This window comes from Trachypithecus francoisi, unplaced genomic scaffold, assembly GCF_009764315.1.
Source record: "Trachypithecus francoisi isolate TF-2019V2 unplaced genomic scaffold, Tfra_2.0 Lachesis_group12, whole genome shotgun sequence".
In the NCBI taxonomy this organism is placed as follows: Eukaryota; Metazoa; Chordata; class Mammalia; order Primates; family Cercopithecidae; genus Trachypithecus; species Trachypithecus francoisi.
This window is the reverse complement of record NW_022681457.1, coordinates 79819188-79836957: the sequence shown is the minus strand read 5'-3', so window position 1 is coordinate 79836957 and position 17770 is coordinate 79819188. Positions and strand designations below refer to the sequence as shown.

General features: G+C 51.9%; 1 protein-coding gene across 3 annotated transcripts in view; it reads left to right on the top strand.

The window, feature by feature from the left end:
* Positions 1 to 17770, top strand: part of RNF220 (ring finger protein 220) — a 247497-nt gene that overhangs the window by 210357 nt on the left and 19370 nt on the right. For 2 of the 3 annotated variants that reach the window (XM_033226697.1, XM_033226696.1), the window contains exons 3-5: positions 8268 to 8313; positions 11818 to 11919; positions 17556 to 17598. In XM_033226697.1, coding sequence (XP_033082588.1) covers positions 8268 to 8313; positions 11818 to 11919; positions 17556 to 17598 — 191 coding nt within the window. Of the gene's footprint in view, positions 1 to 8267; positions 8314 to 11817; positions 11920 to 17157; positions 17422 to 17555; positions 17599 to 17770 lie in introns of those variants that run through there. The other variant, XM_033226694.1, reaches the window with a different exon arrangement.

Here is a 17770-nt window from a genome sequence, read left to right as displayed (position 1 = left end):
TTTCAATCCTCAGATCTTTCCGCTGAATGAAGCCACTTTCCTCTTCTTGCTCTATTTTTGGAGATGTGAGGAGAGTGACCCCGCAGTCCCCAGCCTCAAAGGAAAACATGAGAGGAGCTAGACAGGGGTGAGCCACTGCCACAGGCCCAGCACTGCCATGTTGAGCCTCACAGCAGAATAAAAGAAGCAGGTCCTAGGCCTGGCAGGCCCCTCAGAAGTACAGCCTAGTCCCTCCAGGGGAGTGGGCACTACCTTCTCTATGAATCTCAGTGTCTGAAAGATGACAATCTTGAGAATGTGCTCAGGTGTGTCCCCCACTGTCCCACCCCACCTCACCCCCAGCCTCCCTCCCTTGTCCCTGCCTGAAGGACTGGGCTGAGCCTCCTCAAGGCCTGGTGGAGGAGCCAGGTTATCAAAAAGAGTAGGGGAGAGGTGTGACAAATTACCTAAAATCTTAGCAGTTTAAAGCAACCATTTCATTGTGCTCGTGGAATCTGTGAGGTCAGGAATTCAGACAGGGCACAGAGGAGATGGCTAATGTCTGCTCCGTGATGTCTGGGGCCTTAGCTGGGAAGACTGGGTGGCTGGGAGCTGGGTCATGTGGAGGCTGCTTCCCTCCCATGTCTGGGGGTTGATGCTGGCTATCAGCTGGGACCCCAGCTGAGGCCGGAATCAAAGCACCTACATAGGGCTTCTCCATGTGGCCTGGGCTTCCTCATAGCTTGCCCACCTCGGGATGGTTGGAATTCTTGCATGGCAGCTTTGGGCTCCAGAAGCAAATGTTCCAGCCAATGAGATGGAAGCTGGATCACTTTTTATAACCTAGCCTGAAAGTCGCTGAGTCTCACTTCCATTGTATTCTATTTATCAAGGCAGTATTAGACCACCCAGAATTCAAGGGGAGGGGACATACACCCTCTTTTTGATGGGAAGACTGGCAAGGTCACATTGTAGAAACATATGTGGGATGGAAGATATGGTTGCAGCCGTCTTTGGACAATATAATCTGCTACTGAGGGACAGCCTGCCCTGCTCCTCCTAGTCCAACCCTTATTCAGTTTAAGTCATCAGACTTGACTGATCCTCCTTCCTTCTACCTTCTCACCGAATCCCCACGCAGGGTGCAGGGGATCCCATAGTGAATCAGAATGGTCCCTGACCTTGAAAGTTCATAGCATGAGGGTTGGGAGGGTCGGGCAGTACAAACCTGGAGGGATGGAGACTGCTCTACGGGAAGAACTGGAGCTGGGGGGTGTCAAGGAGGCACCAAACCCAGCACAGAGCACAGAAGGTTTCCTCAGGAAGGTGAGGCCTGAGCTGAATTTTGAAGGAAGAAATATTTAGTCATCTATCTCTGTGCTACAAATTATCCTAAAACCTAGCGGCTAAAACAACACACATTTATTATCTCAGTTTCTGTGGTCATCAATTCAGGAACAGCTTAGCTGGATGGTTGTGGGTAGTAGTGGCTACTGGCTGGGAATCTCTCATGAAGCTGCAGTCAAGATGTGAACCAAGGCAACTGTCATCTAAAGATCTGACCGGTACTGCAGGATCTGCTTCCAAGATGCTCATTCACATGGCTGTTGGCAGGAGGCCTCAGTTCCCCCACATGTGGGTCTCTCCATAGGACAGCTTGAATTTCCCTATGACATGGCAGCTGACTTTCCACAGAGCACGCAGTCCAAGAGAGGACTAAGGAGGATGCCACAGTGCTTCTTATAATATAGTCTGGGAAGTCACACAGTGTTGCTTCTATTCTAATCTCTTCTATTCTATTCTATTCTATTCTATTCTATTCTATTCACTAGGAGCAAGTCGTCAAGTCCAGCTCATTCTCAAGGGAGAAGAATTAAGCTCTAGAAGCTCTATCCCTTGAAAGGAGGAGTATCCAAGAATCCATGGGCATAGAAGACTATACTTGTGATAATAATAATAATCCTTGTTGAACACTCACTATGTGCCGAGTATTTTACATTGCATTAATTTATTTAATCTTCACAACAACCCTCTGAAGTAGGTGATAATAATTGCTCCCATTTTACAGAAGAAACTGAGGTGCAGAGGAGTTAAGTGACATCTCTAAGCACAGCTAGTAAGTGATGAAGATAAGATTCAAACCTAAAGTAATCTGACTTCAGTACCCATTCTCTTAATCACTCCCATCCCCACCACTTCCCACACATGCCTAGGATTGGCCTGCCAGTGGCTGAAAGTGTGGGAAAAAAAATCCTTCTGCAGTTGAGTTCCATCTTTTGACTGTCCAGGAGGGGTCCTGTGTAATTTGCTCCCAGAGGAGGACTTCTCCTAACAGGGTCAGAGAATAGAAGCAGAGGATAGAGGAGCCTGCCCAGCCTTGTAAAAGCAGTGTGCCCCCTAAGGGCCTGGAGAATGGGGATCCCCGGCTCTCTGCCTCCTCGGTGAGGGCCACATTACAGCGCAGTCCCAGGTGCTCCACACCTGCAATGTCCGGGGCATGCACTTCTGCCAACAGCCTTCCTTGTTCCACACACCCACCCACGACCCTGCACAACCCCCTCATCCCCCACATCCTCCCGGAGCATCCCTGTGTCCATTTCCCGACCCCCAGCTCCATGCTTCTCGCGGCTATGTCTTGCGTCCCCGCATCTGTACCCCTCACGTCGCGGCCCAGCCCAGCACCCCTACGCCCATGCCCCCTCCGTCTGTGCACGCCCTGCGCCCCCGTCACGCGCCCCCCTCCAACCGGGTGTCTGACAGCCGGACAGCGGGATCTGCACAGCAAGTGAAATTCCCGTCGGATCGATAAAGCCGAAGCGCTGGCGGCGACGGGTCGATGGTTTTATCTGTCTCGGCCCCGCTGCGCCCGGCGCGCTGACAGTCGGACCGGCCGGCAAAGGCGTTCAAGGGCAGCCTCGCCCGCACCCCCTCCCCTCGCTTCTCTCGCCCTCCCTCCCTGCGGCCGCTGCGCCCACCGGACTGCGGGCTGGACCGGCCCGCCGCCGCCCTCGTGATTTATCTGGATTTTTAATTGGAAAAAATTTGCGAATTAATTGATTTCAGGAACTTGCCAATTAACATTGTAATTGGGTGCGTGATAAATTCCCAAGGAGCGTGTCAGCTCCCTCCGGGCTGACGGCCGCGCAGCGGGGATCGCGGGGAGGGCCCCAGCCTTGGCTGCCCTTGCCCCGCCCCTGCCCGCTCTAGGGAAGCCAAGACAGCAGAGGAGGTTGGGAAAAGATGACATACGGGTTCCTGAGACCCCTCTCCACTCCCCACCATCAGCTCCCTGAGCAGAGGGGCCTGAAACCAGCCGTTTCACAGATGGAGAAACTGAGGCCCACAGGAGGGCAGAGTCTGTGTGTGCCTCACTTCCAGGGTCCTGGCAGAGCCCACACGAGGGAAGCCCCATCCACCAAAGGCACATGGTTGGAGGCCTCCTCCCCAAGCTCTCCCCCCTCCCCTCCCGTCTCCTCTCTGCCCCAGCCCTTCTTTCCCCTGCTGGCTCCTCCCTCTTCTCGCCTCCAACTGTCCCCTTTCCTCTCCTACCCTGCTTTTGCCTCCATTGCCTCCTTTGCCCTCCCTGGACTTCCTCAGCTTAGCCAGCTCCTGAGTCTGTGGATGCTGCCGCCAGGTGCCCTCCATCAACCTGGTCATGTTCCCCCTCCACTTGACTGCTTCCTAAGGGGCTCTTCAGACTGGCCTGGTGTTCTGCCTCCTGCCTCCCTTTGCCCAACAACACAAAGCACACCCCACTAGGCGCAGGCTGCTATTTCAGACACACTCACGGGTTCACAGAGTTCTAGAAGCAGGGACCTTCCAGCTCCAGAGCCAGGGCTGGCTGTGCTTCAGACACAGGCACAAACATATACAGGACACACAGGTGCACACTCACACCCATTCCAACACAGAGATGTGCCCACACACACACCCTGAAAGAAGTCTTGTCCCATGGATGTCATTCCCATAGGTACATGGGCGCACAGACACTTACAAAAAGAGTAGTCAGAACTTCCTTTGGCAAAGTCCTTACACTTTTCCAAACACTTTTCCATTTGAGATCAGAGGCTGTGCCAACACTCTCTCCCTCACCCCATCCTTTGTCTTTCCCCTTCTCAGCCCCTTCACAGGGGCTCCATTAGACCCCAGAACTTGGCCAGGTAGAACAAGGAGGGCGAAGTTAGATGGAGAACAGATTGTGGAGGGCCTTCAATGCTGGAGGACGTCCTTGATGGGCTGGAGAGTAAGTCGAACATTCAGGAGCCAGGGTGAAGCTCGGTCAGAGAGAGACAAGTGGGAGGGGCATGGTTGTGAGGCCAGTGTGGAGTGTGGATTGGGGGTAGAAGCGGGAGGCAAGGGAGGAGGTTGGCTGGGGTGCAGGGGAAAGTTGGTGAGGCTGACCCAGGACAGTGGCAGTGGCAGTGGGGATGCAGAAGAGGGAATGACGAGAGACCGGGTGGAGGAAGAAGCCACAGGACTTAGTTGGGGTGCTTACTGTGAGGAAGCTTTCTAACTTGGATGATTGGGAGAGTCATGGTAGCAGAGAAGCAAGTGTCTGAGGGAAGGAAGGGACGTTGGGCAAGCTCAGCCTAAGATGTCTCTGGGATGGTGATGGGGGAGGGACTGGATGTGTGGAGAGACAGGCAGGGACATAGATAGATGGGGGCTAGAGGTTGAAGGGTGGAGTCGGAGGAAGGAGTTGGCCCCCAGATTTCCCAGTGGCCCTCAGGCAGGAGTTTCCACCCAGAGAGATGAAGGAGCCTTGGGCATGGAGAGATTGCACAAAAGTGGGGCTTGGCTTGGTGGGGCCTGAACTTAGAGATATTCTCTGGGAGATTTCTGGAGCCACTCAAGATGTGGCCTCTGGACTGGGAAACCAGCTCTCTGGCCAGCACTTTAAAAGGCCTGAAAGAAGCCAGAGGGAGGCTGAGTGACTCTAGAGGAGAGGCGGGGTGTGGACATGGCAGTGCCCCCACCCCCATTTAAGCCTTATTTAAGGCCGGCCTCGGTGTTTGGTTGGGTAATGAACTAGATAAACAATTCCCCAAATAGATTAAAACGAAGTGTAACTTACAAAGGCGGCTGGTGATGATGGTTTATTCCCGGGCAGCACACCATTTCTTTATTTCCAAGGATAATTCAGTGTAAATCACCTTAATTAAAAGTGTCAGCCCAGCCCATGAATATTGTACTTAGGAACGCGTTTCCTGGGTCCCAGTTATAATTTAAAACCCATGGATCACTAGGCAGCGAGTGACTGAGCAAGGGAGGAAATCGTTGGGGGCGGGCTGTGGAAATAGGGAGGGACGAAGGCAGAGCTGATGGGCTGGGCGGGAGCCAGGCTGCCTACAGCTGCTGGCCTCAGACCTGTCTTCTATGAGGCAGGCCCTTCAGCAGACTGCTCAGCCTCTGGGGGGCCAAGCACACTGGGAGGTAATCAGGTTGTTGGAGGGAAGATAGGGAGGGGGGTCCCTTGCTCAGAGAGAGGCAAGGAGCCTCAGGTAGTACCAATCCAATGCAAGGGACAGCAAAGAGTGTTGCTAGGAAAAGATCCAGAGGAGTGGATCACCAAGTGACAGGCTGGACATTCTGACCCTGAATGTCCCTGTTTCTGTTCACCAGCAGAGCAAACTGAAGCCCAGAGTCAGCAGTTCCCTCCGCAAAGTCACACAGCAAGCAAAGAAAAATAACTGGATTCTGCCCTCTGTTCTAAGCCCTGGGTGTCTCTATGTAGGTAGCATGGATATTTAAAGGCCAGCATTGTGAGCTTGGCCAGACACCACCTCAAATCCCAAACCCTCCACGGACTGTGTGACCATATAAATGTCATTTGACCTGGTAGTCAACTTTGTAGAGATTTTGTGAAGTTTCAATGAGATAACATATATTAAGGCCTGCACCTGTCACATACAGTGGGTGCACAATCATTGTTCATTCCTTCCTTTTCTGCTGTCACCTGATCCAACTGGAGATAATACTCATATCCTAGGCCAGGGCAGAGCAAGCATGATGTTATACAGTAGATGCCTCATTTCCATACCAGAAATGGTGATGGTAGTATTTGTTTACTGAGTGAATGAAGGAGTGAACGAATGATAAAAGCCATAGACTCAAAAACTAGTTGCTTCTCAACAGCAGTTCCGTGTCCTTGAATCCCCAGTGCCTACATCAGGGCTGGCATGAACCATTTATGAGCAAAACATAATTGAATGGAACCTATTGTAGCTGGCCTTCCTAGTCTGTGATGCCCCCACTGTGTGATTAGACTGGCTGACAGCTATGTTTTTACACTCAGACCTTGGCCTCACTCTGCTGCTGGGCCTGGTGGCCCCTGCACTGGGATGTACATATGTTATGTGTGTGTGTGCATATGTGTCTACATTTGTGGGTACATGTGCGTCTGGGTGTGTGTTGGTACACACAGGTGTCCATATCTATGCATGTGTTTATTGGACTTGTGCACATGAGCAGCTCTCATCTAATCTGTGTGGCTGTTGTAAATCCTTTTTTTTTTTTTTTTTTGAGACAAAGTCTCACTCTTGTTGCCCAGGCTGGAGTACAGTGACGCAACGGCTCACTCCAACTTCTCCCTCCTGGATTCAAGCGATTCTCCTGCATCAGCCTCCCAAGTAACTGGGATTACAGGCACCTGCCACCACGCACAGCTGATTTTTGTATTTTTAGTAGATACAGGGTTTCACCATGGTGGCCAGGCTGGTCTCAAACTCCTGACCTCAGGCGATCCACCAGCCTCAGTCTCACAAAGTGCTGGGATTACAGGCATGAGCCACCGCGCTGGACCATGAATCTGTATGGACATGTGTCTGGGAATATGCCTCTGTGGCCCTGTGCATCTGTATGCGTGTTTGAGTCTCCAGGTGTGACTGGTTGTATCTGTGCCTGTTGGCAGAATTATAGGAAGTCTATGGGTATATATGTGTGCACCTTTATACCAGGGTTTCTCAACCTCGGCACAGTTGACATTTGGGGTCAGATAATTCTTTGCTGTGAGGGGCTGTCCAGTACACTGTAGGCTGTTTAACATCCTCTACCTACCACATGCCAGTAGCAACCTCCCCTCCCTCCACTCAAGTTTTGACAATCAAAAATGTCTCCAGACATTGCCGGATGTCCCCTGGGCAGGCGAACATCCCTTCCCCTTCTCCCCTGTGCCCCATTGAGAGTCACTGCTGCATCCGAATCTGCCTGTGCTTTTGCTGGCATGTCCGGTATGTCTGTGGGTGTCTAAGCTTATCTGTGCATGTTCCTTATGTCTACATTCGTTAAGTCCCTATGTGCCCCATGCATTCTGCCTTGGATGTGTGTCTGTGTGTTCTTGTGCTTTCTGGGTATATCTGCGGGTGTGCTGTACATTATAGCTCATATGTGTGTCTGTACGGGGACCCTATGTGAATGGGCTACGTCTGCCTCCGTGCATTCATCAGCCGGCACTTCTGTGAGCATGTGTGTGTGAATGCACGCGCATGAATGTGCGAGCACAGATGTGGCGAGCGTAGTGGGGGCAGCAGGCAGGGAGGGACAGGAACAGGGATATTAATGTTTCTGAAGTGGATCTGATTTGATACGTCTTGTTCCATTGTCAGCATCTGTTTAGTGGGGATTTGTAATACTTTGTGGCTCTGGATCACTCATGCTTAGCGCAAGATGTGGCCTTGCATACCAATTTTGTTATTAAACACAGTCCTCGCCTCCCCCACAGCCCATCCATCACCTCCCACCCCAGCCCCCGCCTGCTCTGAGCCGCCCACCATATTTCAGGGCCCAGCTCCCGCCTGCCTGCCGCGCCCGATGCCGGAGGGCCTGGGGCTGACAAATTGAATCAGGGGGAGATCATTCCTGGCCTAACACAGTTTGCAGCATGTTGGAGGGAGAATTGACAAGAGCCATGTCAGCTCCATCACCCCAATCCCACAGGAGCTAAGAGCGGGCTAGGGACAGGGGGTGGAGAGAAGGGGTCTCCAGGACAGGCAGAGTCTTCAGGGCTGATACAAGGAGTCAGGTAAAGCCCCTTTCTTCAGATGCACTGGGGAGTCTACCAAGCCTAGTGTCTGTGTCTCCCTCCCTGGGCCACCACTAGCCCTTGGCCCATGAGAGACGCTGAGCTAGGCTGGGCCACTGGAGTTGAAAGGACTGGGTGGAGCTTGACTGAGCTGGGCTGGGCTAGGCTGGCTATGCCTTCTCTGTCTCTGGGGTCTTCTTGCTACTCTACCGTTGCATGCCCTGGGCGGCAGGTAGAATGGTTACCCTGTTCTCTTCTTTCTTGGCAGCAAGAATTCCCTTCTGAAGGATGCCATGGCTCCAGGCACCCCCAAGGTAGGTGGCCAATTACATGTTTTCCTCCTGCCCATACTAACCGAGGCCTACCCAGAACTGGTTCCTCCTGAGAAAAAGGAGCTTTTCTAGTATCCTCAACTATCTCCAGCTTTTCTAATATCCTCAACAATCTCCAGGTCTTGAACATCATCCTGAGGCCTAGGGCTGCACCGCGTGTGTGTAAGTGTGTGTGGTCTGTGCATGAGGGAGAGTGTGCTCATCTGACTTGCTCCTCTTCCAGCCGGGAGAGGGGTCAGAGCCAAGAATGGCCTGGGAGATGTGGGTGACCCCGACACTAAGGGTGGGAAGACTCAAAGGAAGAAAGTGAGCTATAGCAGATGAAGAAAAAGAAAGAAATGCAGGTCAAGATAGTGCAGGGCCCTAGATGCCAGACTATGGGGGCACAGGGGTGTATGAGTGTGCGGGGGTGTGTGTGTGTGTGTGTGTGTCCGTGTGTGTGTGTGTGTACTTTGTCCTGAGGGCAAGGAGCCAAGGAAGAGGCTGGACTCATCTGGGGAACTAGTCTGCCTCTCTGAACCAACCCTATGGGAGAAAGACTTGAAAGCATCAGATGGAGAAGGGGAAAATGAAGAGCAAGTATCTGGCTTAAAGGAGGGGCCAAGAAGCCTTAGCACAATGAAATTTATACCAAGAACTCCCCCGAGATGGCCACAGACACCATGGGTACTACTTACCCAAAGGCGGTTTTGAGGGGATGGATACATGGGGAGAACCGGTAGAAGGCTGCATCCTTTCTCCCACAAGTATTCAGAATGGGAGGCCACCCCCAGCCCATTTTATAGGGAGTGAGGAATGACGATGGAAAATTTGGGAAGGGTGGAATCAGTGCAGGAGAGTGTTTGGAGAGATTAGAGCAAACACCAAGGTGAGAATCTGGGGGACTCCTGCACTTGGTGTCAAGATAAGGTGTAGGAAGCAGGGAAGGAGACAGAGGAGGAAAGCTCAGTGAGTTAAGAGGGGCACAGGAGAGTGTGGTATCTCAGGATCCTAAGGAAGAAAGTTTCTAAACGTATCAGGTGGTCAGCAGTCAAACTGGGAAAGACTGGAGAAGGGGCCTGTTGTATTTAGAAGTCTGGCAGTGACTGGTGACCTCTAAGAGGGCAGTTTTGGGAAAGGAGCCAGAGTGACAAGTATCACCTCCATGGGGTAGGCCCAAATACCCTGCAAGCCTTTCAAAGGTATAGGAATGGATCGTGTACCTTCATTTAGAAAACTGCTCACCTGAGCAAGCTGGGAGAGGACGAGCAGAGCGCCTAGCCCAGCCTTGGGTGGGTATAGGCCTTGGCCAAGGAGGCAGAGCCCCAAAGAGAAAGGGGAGGCTGGGGTGCCAGGCAGCTGCAGACTCACAGAGGTAGGGAGCTATACTCACTGAGTGTGGCCCAGCCTGCAGCATTTCATGGTGTGGTTCAGGAAAGTCGGAGACAAGCTTCCAAGTCGGCCACCACAGGTGAGAGCTGACACCTGAGCATGGCTGGCAGGGTTGGGGACTTGGACATCAGTGAGGCCTGTGTTCTAAGGACAAACCCCTGGCAGACACAATCTACCTCTGTCCCTAGCTCCCCACATATGCAGACCCACACACACTCAGGTCACAATACAGACATAGGAAGTCTTAAACGTGGCCTGAAACCACAGACACAGGCATACTGGCCATCAGACACAGAGACAAGGGACACTTGCTCACCCACTTCCAGATATATGCCCACACCCCCAAAGCTGAACGGTTCAGGGTCCATCCTCTGCCTTGACCTAGGCTTTAGGGAAGCAGGTCATGAGTGGAAGAGGCAAGAGAGAGAAGGTTCAAACAAGAGACTGAAAGGACAGGGAGAAGGAGGGAGGGAGGAGGAGGAGAGGGCGAGGGGCCTTAGACAAGATTGATGGCCTCGTTGCCATTAAGAAAAAAATTAGCCGGTGGCGGCTATCATATTAAAGGGTGAAGAAGCCGTGAATTATTTTCTTAAAGATCTTATCGCTTACAATGATAATTTTACCTTCCAAAAGGCCACTTTTAATGAGGCGAAGAGCCAGGCAAAAAGTCATGATTTAATGCCGGGATTTTTTTTTCAAAACACATTTTACTGCTTTTTGGTCCATGTTTAAAAAGCGTCAGTGACCTTTTTTTATTCCGCTTGCCCCAGGTGTAATGCTGAGGCCTCTCAGGGCTTCTAACCTAGAGAGAAAGAGAGAGAGAGAGAGAGAGAGAGAGAGAGAGAGAGCGAGAGAGAGAGAGAGCGAGCGAAGGCGCACAAACAGCTTTTTCATGGGCCGGAGGTCGGGGTGACCCACACTGTTCCCCCTCCTTAGCATATTCCTTGGGACCAGAGAAGGAGAAGAACATTGCCTGAGAGCACCTCCTCTCTGAGCTGAGGGCTAGGTCACCCACGAGGCCTCCCACCGGGCTTGCGTGGGTGAAGAAGGGGCTCCACGTTGCAGAGAATCCCGCACAGGCCCTTTCCAGTCTCTTCTCTCCTCCAGCTCCTGGGGTATGGGCAAGTCAGGGAGCCCTGCCAGACCAGCAGCTGTCCCTTCCCTTTCCAGGGCCCTTTCCAGTCCAAGCCTGAGGATGCACAGCATGGCCACCGCATGCGGGTCACATCCTAAGGCTCAGGCGGAGATGAAGGATAAATGGCTGCTCCATCTTTCCCAAATTGCTTTCTTTGGGCTGTCACTGGCGATTTGGCATGGTTTTCTAAGCTGGGGAGGACTCCTAGGGAATTGTGTGCTTCCGGCTCAGAGCTGTACAGGCTGGAGAAGGTAGGGGGAGGAAGTATGGATTGCTTTCAGGCCTCTAGGCCCCCCGTTTGCAGCTGAACAGGCCTTGGCAAGAGCTGGCTCTCAGGCAGAATGTGCCATGTGGTATTTCAAATTGTGGTGCTTGCACACAATTTCAAGCAGACAGTTTATTAATCTAAACTGCAGGCGTATGTAGAAGAGGCCATACAAGATTGACATGGGGGGATTAGTTTTGCTGGGATTTTTGCTGGGGTCATCAACGTAGCACCAGGATAAATGGACCAGTGTACATCCCTAGCTGCACGTGGGCAACTCACATGCTATTTAATTTACTGTCTCTATTGTGGGGCTGCCATCAGCCTGTATTAAGGGCAGGCAGGGCAGCAGGTATATGGCTTTACCCTAACCCTTCATGGGGATCCCAGAGTCTCTGCTCTCCAAGGGAAAACAAAACATATACAGTCTCAGCCTACTGGGAGTGGACTGGGGGTCTCGCTCCACTGGGGCAGAGATTAGCCTAAGCCGGGTCCCTCAGGGGGTCTCTACCCATCCCTAAAACCAAGCCATGCTCTCCCACAACTACACTCCCAGGACTTGACACCACGCCTTTAGAATCTCGAGAGTGGTCTTTCTATTCCTCAGCCTCCTTCTCTTTGCCTCGCTCCCAAAAGTGCCACAGGACTGGGAACTCAGGAGACTGACTGTAGGTCTCATTCGGCCTGAGGCCACATGTCCTTTTTCTTCTTCCAGTCCCTCCTGTTGTCTGCTTCCATCAAGAGGGAAGGAGAGTCTCCAACGGCATCACCCCACTCATCTGCCACCGATGACCTCCACCACTCAGACAGATACCAGGTGAGGAGGGGTGGTGGGTGGCCATGAGAAGCAAGCTCACCTGGGGGAAGGTTTCAAGAGCCTACCTGGTGCTAACTCCTCCTCTCCTCCGCAGGCCACAGGAGAGGCCTGAACTGGGTTTGGTTCCCTCTGTGTCCAGTGCCCCTAAATGAACCCAGGAGGTATAGGTGTCAGGGAATAGGCCTTAAATAGATGGATTTTAGGGAGAGATGCCAAGGTCACGTGGGCTCCATGGGCTCTGAGCACCTCTGAATCATTCTATCCATCAGGAAGTATCCTATGGGGTTTGGTTTCATAAGAGACCCAGATACACAGCCCAGAATCACCTGAAGATTTCAGACTTCAAAAGCATGATACTGGCCGGGCGCAGTGGCTCAGGCCTGTAATCTCAGCACTTTGGGAGTCCAAGGCATGCAGATCACGAGGTCAACAGTTCGAGACCATCCTAGCCAACGTGGTGAAACCTCGTCTCTACTAAAAATACAAAAATTAGCCAGGCATGGTGGCAGGCGCCTATAATCCCAGCTACTCCAGAGGCTACGGCAGGTGAATCACTGGAACCCGGGAGGCAGAGGTTGCAGTGAGCTGAGACCATGCCATTGCACTCCAGCCTGCGCGACAGAGCAAGGCTCCGTCTCAAAAAAAGAAAAGAAAAGAAAAGAAAAGCATGATACCTTAAGCAAATAACCATTCAATTCCGCCAACCCTGGACACTGCCTGTGAGCGTCTTGGGCAAATAGGAAGGGAGTCATCACACAGTCCTACAAGATCATAGCAGAGGGGCCTAAGGGTAGCATCTTAGCTATAGATGGACCTTCTCTGGAGTAGGAAGGACAAAGAACTTCCCCCAAAACTTTTGTCTAAGGAGAGGCAGAGCCCTGTCTTTCAGAACCCCAGAGCCGTTCGATGAAAGAAAACAATTCCTATTCCAAGGAACATTTGTCCAAATGGCAACAGGGCTTCTCAGGGAGGCCCAGTGTGAGAAGGGAAGAACAGCTGTGATCTGATGTGGAAAAACAGGGCTGCAGGGACCTGTAAGCTGGGGTAGAGAACCAGGGGCCCTGCTGGCACACCTGACCCCTTATGGGAATTACAGAAAGGTGTTCTCTCTGCACCCCTTCCTTACAGCTGACACAGCCTGGCCTGGCACAGGGTGCAGAGCTTGGAGAGTAGAGTGCCCAGCACGGCTGGACAGACTCCACCAAATGCCTTCACACGGGACTCAAACTGCAAAGCCCAAGAGCAAGCCCTGGGAAGGGATCCCTGCTCTCTCTAAAGGACCCCAGTTTCAGAGAGGAAGCCCAATAAGCCCCTGGGAGACATTGCCCCGATCCAGACAACCCTGGTTCAAGGCAGAGAAATGACCAGACCCCAGGGAATTCTGATCTGAGAGGGAACAGAGACAAGGCTTTGTTCCAGAGCATTCTGGTCCGGAGGAACAGACAGAGCCCCACCTTCAGAGGCCTGTCCTCTGTACTGCACTCATGGCATGCACCTTGCCCATCTGTTCAACTAGGAAAGAGTAACCATCAGGCAACAATGCCTCAACTCCCTGACCTACCTTCCTCCCCACAAATGTCAGTATTTCTTTTATCTCCTAGAGACTATGAGGAAAGCTATGGACTCTCTTGCCTAAAAACATACACATGTGTTTTTACATACCACACAGGCACACACACATGCAGTATTATACATACAATTTCAGGAGGTTAGGAAAGCTCTAGAGGCCATCCCAGTACCACTTAGAGATCTCTGAAGCCCAGGTTAAGACCCAAGACCCTGTTCTAGACTCTAAGCACACCTCCTAAAGGACAAATCAAACTACGTTGTATCCTACAAGATAAAGCTGAAGCTCCTTATCATGGCAGCAAGGCCTTCTGTGATATGGATTCAACCTGTATGTCCAGCTTCCATTCCACATACTGTCCATGAATCCTATGGGCTATGCTCACTGAACTAACGCTAACCACTCCCTGGATGACGCATTCCTTTCTTGCCTCTATATCTTTTCACATGCTATTTCTTCTAACAGAACTGTTTTACCCCACTCCATCAAATTTCTATTTATCCTTCCAAATCCTGCCCAAATATCATCTCCTCCAGGAAGCCTTTCTGGATGAGCTATCTCATGACCCTTGTGTGTCCTGGTTATTGCCCCTGTTCACCCTACATTGTGATCACCTGTTTAGGTATGTTTGCGTTATCTACAAAACATCCCAAAATTTAGTGGCTTAACACAACTCATTATTTATGATGCTGTGGGTTGAGTGGGCATTTCCTCACTCATGCAGCTCATTCATCCTGGAGGACAGGCTGGGCTGGAAAGTCCAAAATGGCCTCACCGCATGTTTGGGAGATTGGGTGTCTTGGCTGTCTTCCATGTGGCCTCCCATCCTCCAGTATGTTCAATAGCTTTCTTACTTAGCAATCTCAGGGCAGTGTCACACCAAGAAGGTAAATGCCAAAGCTACAAGGCCTCTTGAGGCCTAGAATCTGGAACTCACACATCACTTCTACCACTTTCTATTAAGCAAAGCAAGTCACAAAGCTAGCCCATAATCAAGGGATGAGGAAAGGCAGCTCTTGATAGGAGAAGATGCAAATAATTCTGGCTGTATTTAATCTTTCACAATGAATCTGACTCCACTAGACTTGGAGTTTCTCCAAGGCAAGGACCTTGTCTTATCCTTCCTTTACTTAAACATTTATCTAGTACTCACTCATGCTCAGCTTAGTGTCCTTGCCTTCAAGGGGTTAGATTTGCAGATAGATAATTACGGTCCAGTGTTTTGAGTGCTATGACAGGAGTATAAATAAGTTTCTAGGGGCCAGGCACAGTGGCTCATGCCTGTAATCCCAGCACTTTGGGAGGCCAAGGCAGGTAAACTGCTTGAGGCCAGGAGTTCAAGACCAGCCTGGGCAACATGGCAAAACCCTGTCTCTACTAAAAATATAAAATTTAAAAAAAATTAATAATAAAGAATAAGTTTCTAGGATACTACAGCAGAAGGACGGGAAAATCGGAGCAAGCTTCACACAGGAGATAATGACTGAAAATGGACTCAGAGAAGGAATAGAAGTTCACTTAGCAGACAAGGAAGAAAGGTTACTCCAGATATAAAGGCAACACTATGTACAGAGAACATAGAGGTGTAACAGAATGATATATCTGGGGACCTGTTAGTAGTTTGGTTTTGCTAGAAAGTAGAATGCAAGGAAAGTTAGTAGATGAAGCTGGAAAGCAACCCAGGGACTAGCTGGGTATCCCGTCCCTTGCTCTTTACACAAGGCCTGGCATGTAGTAGTTGTTCAGCTATGTTGGATTTTTAAAGTCACTGAGCTAGGCCTTGAAAGCAGGGGGTACTGGTTTCTGGGTTTTTGTTTTTGTTTTTGATAGAGACAGGTTCTCACTATATTGCCCAGGCTGGTCTTGAACTCCTGGGCTCAAGCAATCCTCCTGCATTGGCCTCCCAAAGTGCTAAGATTAAAGGCATGAGCCATCGTGCCCAGCCTTGGTTTCCAGTTTGAATTCTCATTTAGCCCCTGCTGACTAACCCTCTTTATCATTATCTCACTTAAACCTCATAGCAACTGTATTCATCATCCCCAATCTATTACCAAGGAAACAGGCCTAGAAAGAAGTGACTTTTCTAAGAACATATAAATTGCAAGTAACAGAATTAGGACTTGAACTTGAGTCTGTTTGGCCCTAAATCCGAGACTGTTTCCCAACCAACCCATCACTGGGCTCAGGGCTTATCTCATAAAGTCTTTCTCCCCTTCCCACTGATGTCTCTTTCATGCAAGACACTGTGCTGGGTAAATGGCTAGAGATGACCTCCCAAGTACAAGGGACAGATATGTAAACAAACAGTCAAAATATACATGATCAAAGAGAAGCAGTGGAACTGCGACAACTCAGAGGAGGCATCAAACCCAGGCTTGGGGGACAGAACTAAGTCTTACCAGAGTCCTGAAGGATGAACAACAGTTAACCAAGCAGGGGATACTGGAGGCCATGGAGGCTCTCTGGCCTGGAGTCCAGAGCATGGAGTGCTCAAAGAACTACAGTTAGCTCTGCAAAGCTGAGTGGCAGGAGTGTAAAGGGAGAGAATAGCAGTGGGAGAAGAGTCTGGCGAGGCAGGCAGGGCAGGCCTATATGCCAGGTTGCAGATCTTGGTGGAGAACCACTGAAGGATTTAAAGAAGGAGAGGGTTAATTTTATCCAATAGAAGGATCACATTGTGTGTAGTGTGGAGGATGGGTTGCAGAGAGAGAAGCTGGAGACCAAAAGATGAGACAGGAAACAGCTGCAAATTTAGAGAGCTCGTAAGATTATGTATGACTGGAGCACAACGACAACCAAGGTAGGTACAACCATGGAAAAAAACTCAGGGCTGACTTGCCTATGCCCAGCACCATGCTGGGCTCTGGGTTCACCCAAATAACTCACACATGGCCCCAACCCTGAAGTGGTCAGTCCACTGATAAAAACCTACACAAGCTATGATAACGGCGCAGAGATGAATGTACTCTTACACAAGGCAAAGCTATTTTTCAGTTACAGACCAGGAAGGATGAGTAGGAGATACAGAGGTGGAGTTGAGAAAATTAGACCTTTCAAAGTAGACTTTCAGGATCTAGAAAAGGACTGAGTGTGAGGGATGGAGAAGGTGGGGTCAAGGGCGACTCTCAACTTTACTCTGTGGGCACACCTGAGTAGATGATGGCTTCCTCTTTTGAATAGGGAACCCAAAAGAAAGGCCTCTGTTTGGAGGATACTGAGTTTAATGTTGGCCATGTGGGTATGCAGTGCCTATGGGAGCTCCAGGGGCCGTGCAGCAGACAGCTGACATGTTGGGAGTCGTCTGATAACAAAACTGGGTGGCCTAGGGGTTGGGCGGGGATCGCCCACGGACGATCGGGAATTCCGACGCCCTGTCCCCTGCAAAGCGCCCAACGCGATGCCTCTGCCCTAAGGGCAGCCGCGCGGAAGGCAGGCACAGGAGGCGGGAGCTGGGGCCGGGCGGTGGGGCGAAAGGAACCCCGCAGCGGGAGGGGGCGTGGAGGGGGGAGGTGGAAGGACTTTGCAGCCGCTAAAGCTGGGGTTGGTAGGCTTCACGGGCGGTGGGAGGGACCCCGGGGAGGCTTCTGCTGGTTGCTACCGGAGTACAAACGGCAGCTTCCTGGTCTCGGTCCGGCCGCCCCCCCGCATTGTGAACTTTCACCCCCAGCGCGCGACGGCGGCAGATCACGTGATCAGGGCCAACATGGCCGCCGCCGCCGCTGGGAGCTGAGGTGCCGCCGCCGCCGGGCAGCCGGGGGGAATCCGCCCGCATCGCCGCCCTCGCCGGCCGGGCGGCCGTGGGGCCCAGAGCGCCGGAGGCCGGGGCTGGGGCGGCACCGCGCAGCGGCCACGGGGTCCCGTTAGAGCAGCGTCCGGCGGCTATGCCGAGAGCCCGGAGCGGCCGGAGGAGCAGAGGGGCCGGCGGGAGGGAGGAAGTAGGTTTGTTTACGGGCTGTTTGGGGCGGAGCAGGCTTGGTTGGGGGTCCGGTGCTGGGGCGGGGGTCAGGACTCCAGGCCGCGCCTGACGCTTTCTTTTCTTTTCTTGCATCTGCCCGCGATCTTCTCCCAGACCTTTCTGCGAGTACGAGCCAACCGGCAGACCCGACTGAATGGTGAGTCCTGCCCGGCCCCTCCCTCCGCCCCACCCCCGGCCTCCTCCCTCCCTCACTGCCTGCCGCTCCTGGCTTGCCTGGGTCTCTTCGACTTTTGGGCCCATTGGCTTCTTCGCAGTCACGGCGCCTGAGTATGTGCAAACCAAAGCTGCCGCTCTCAGTTTCCCCGTCT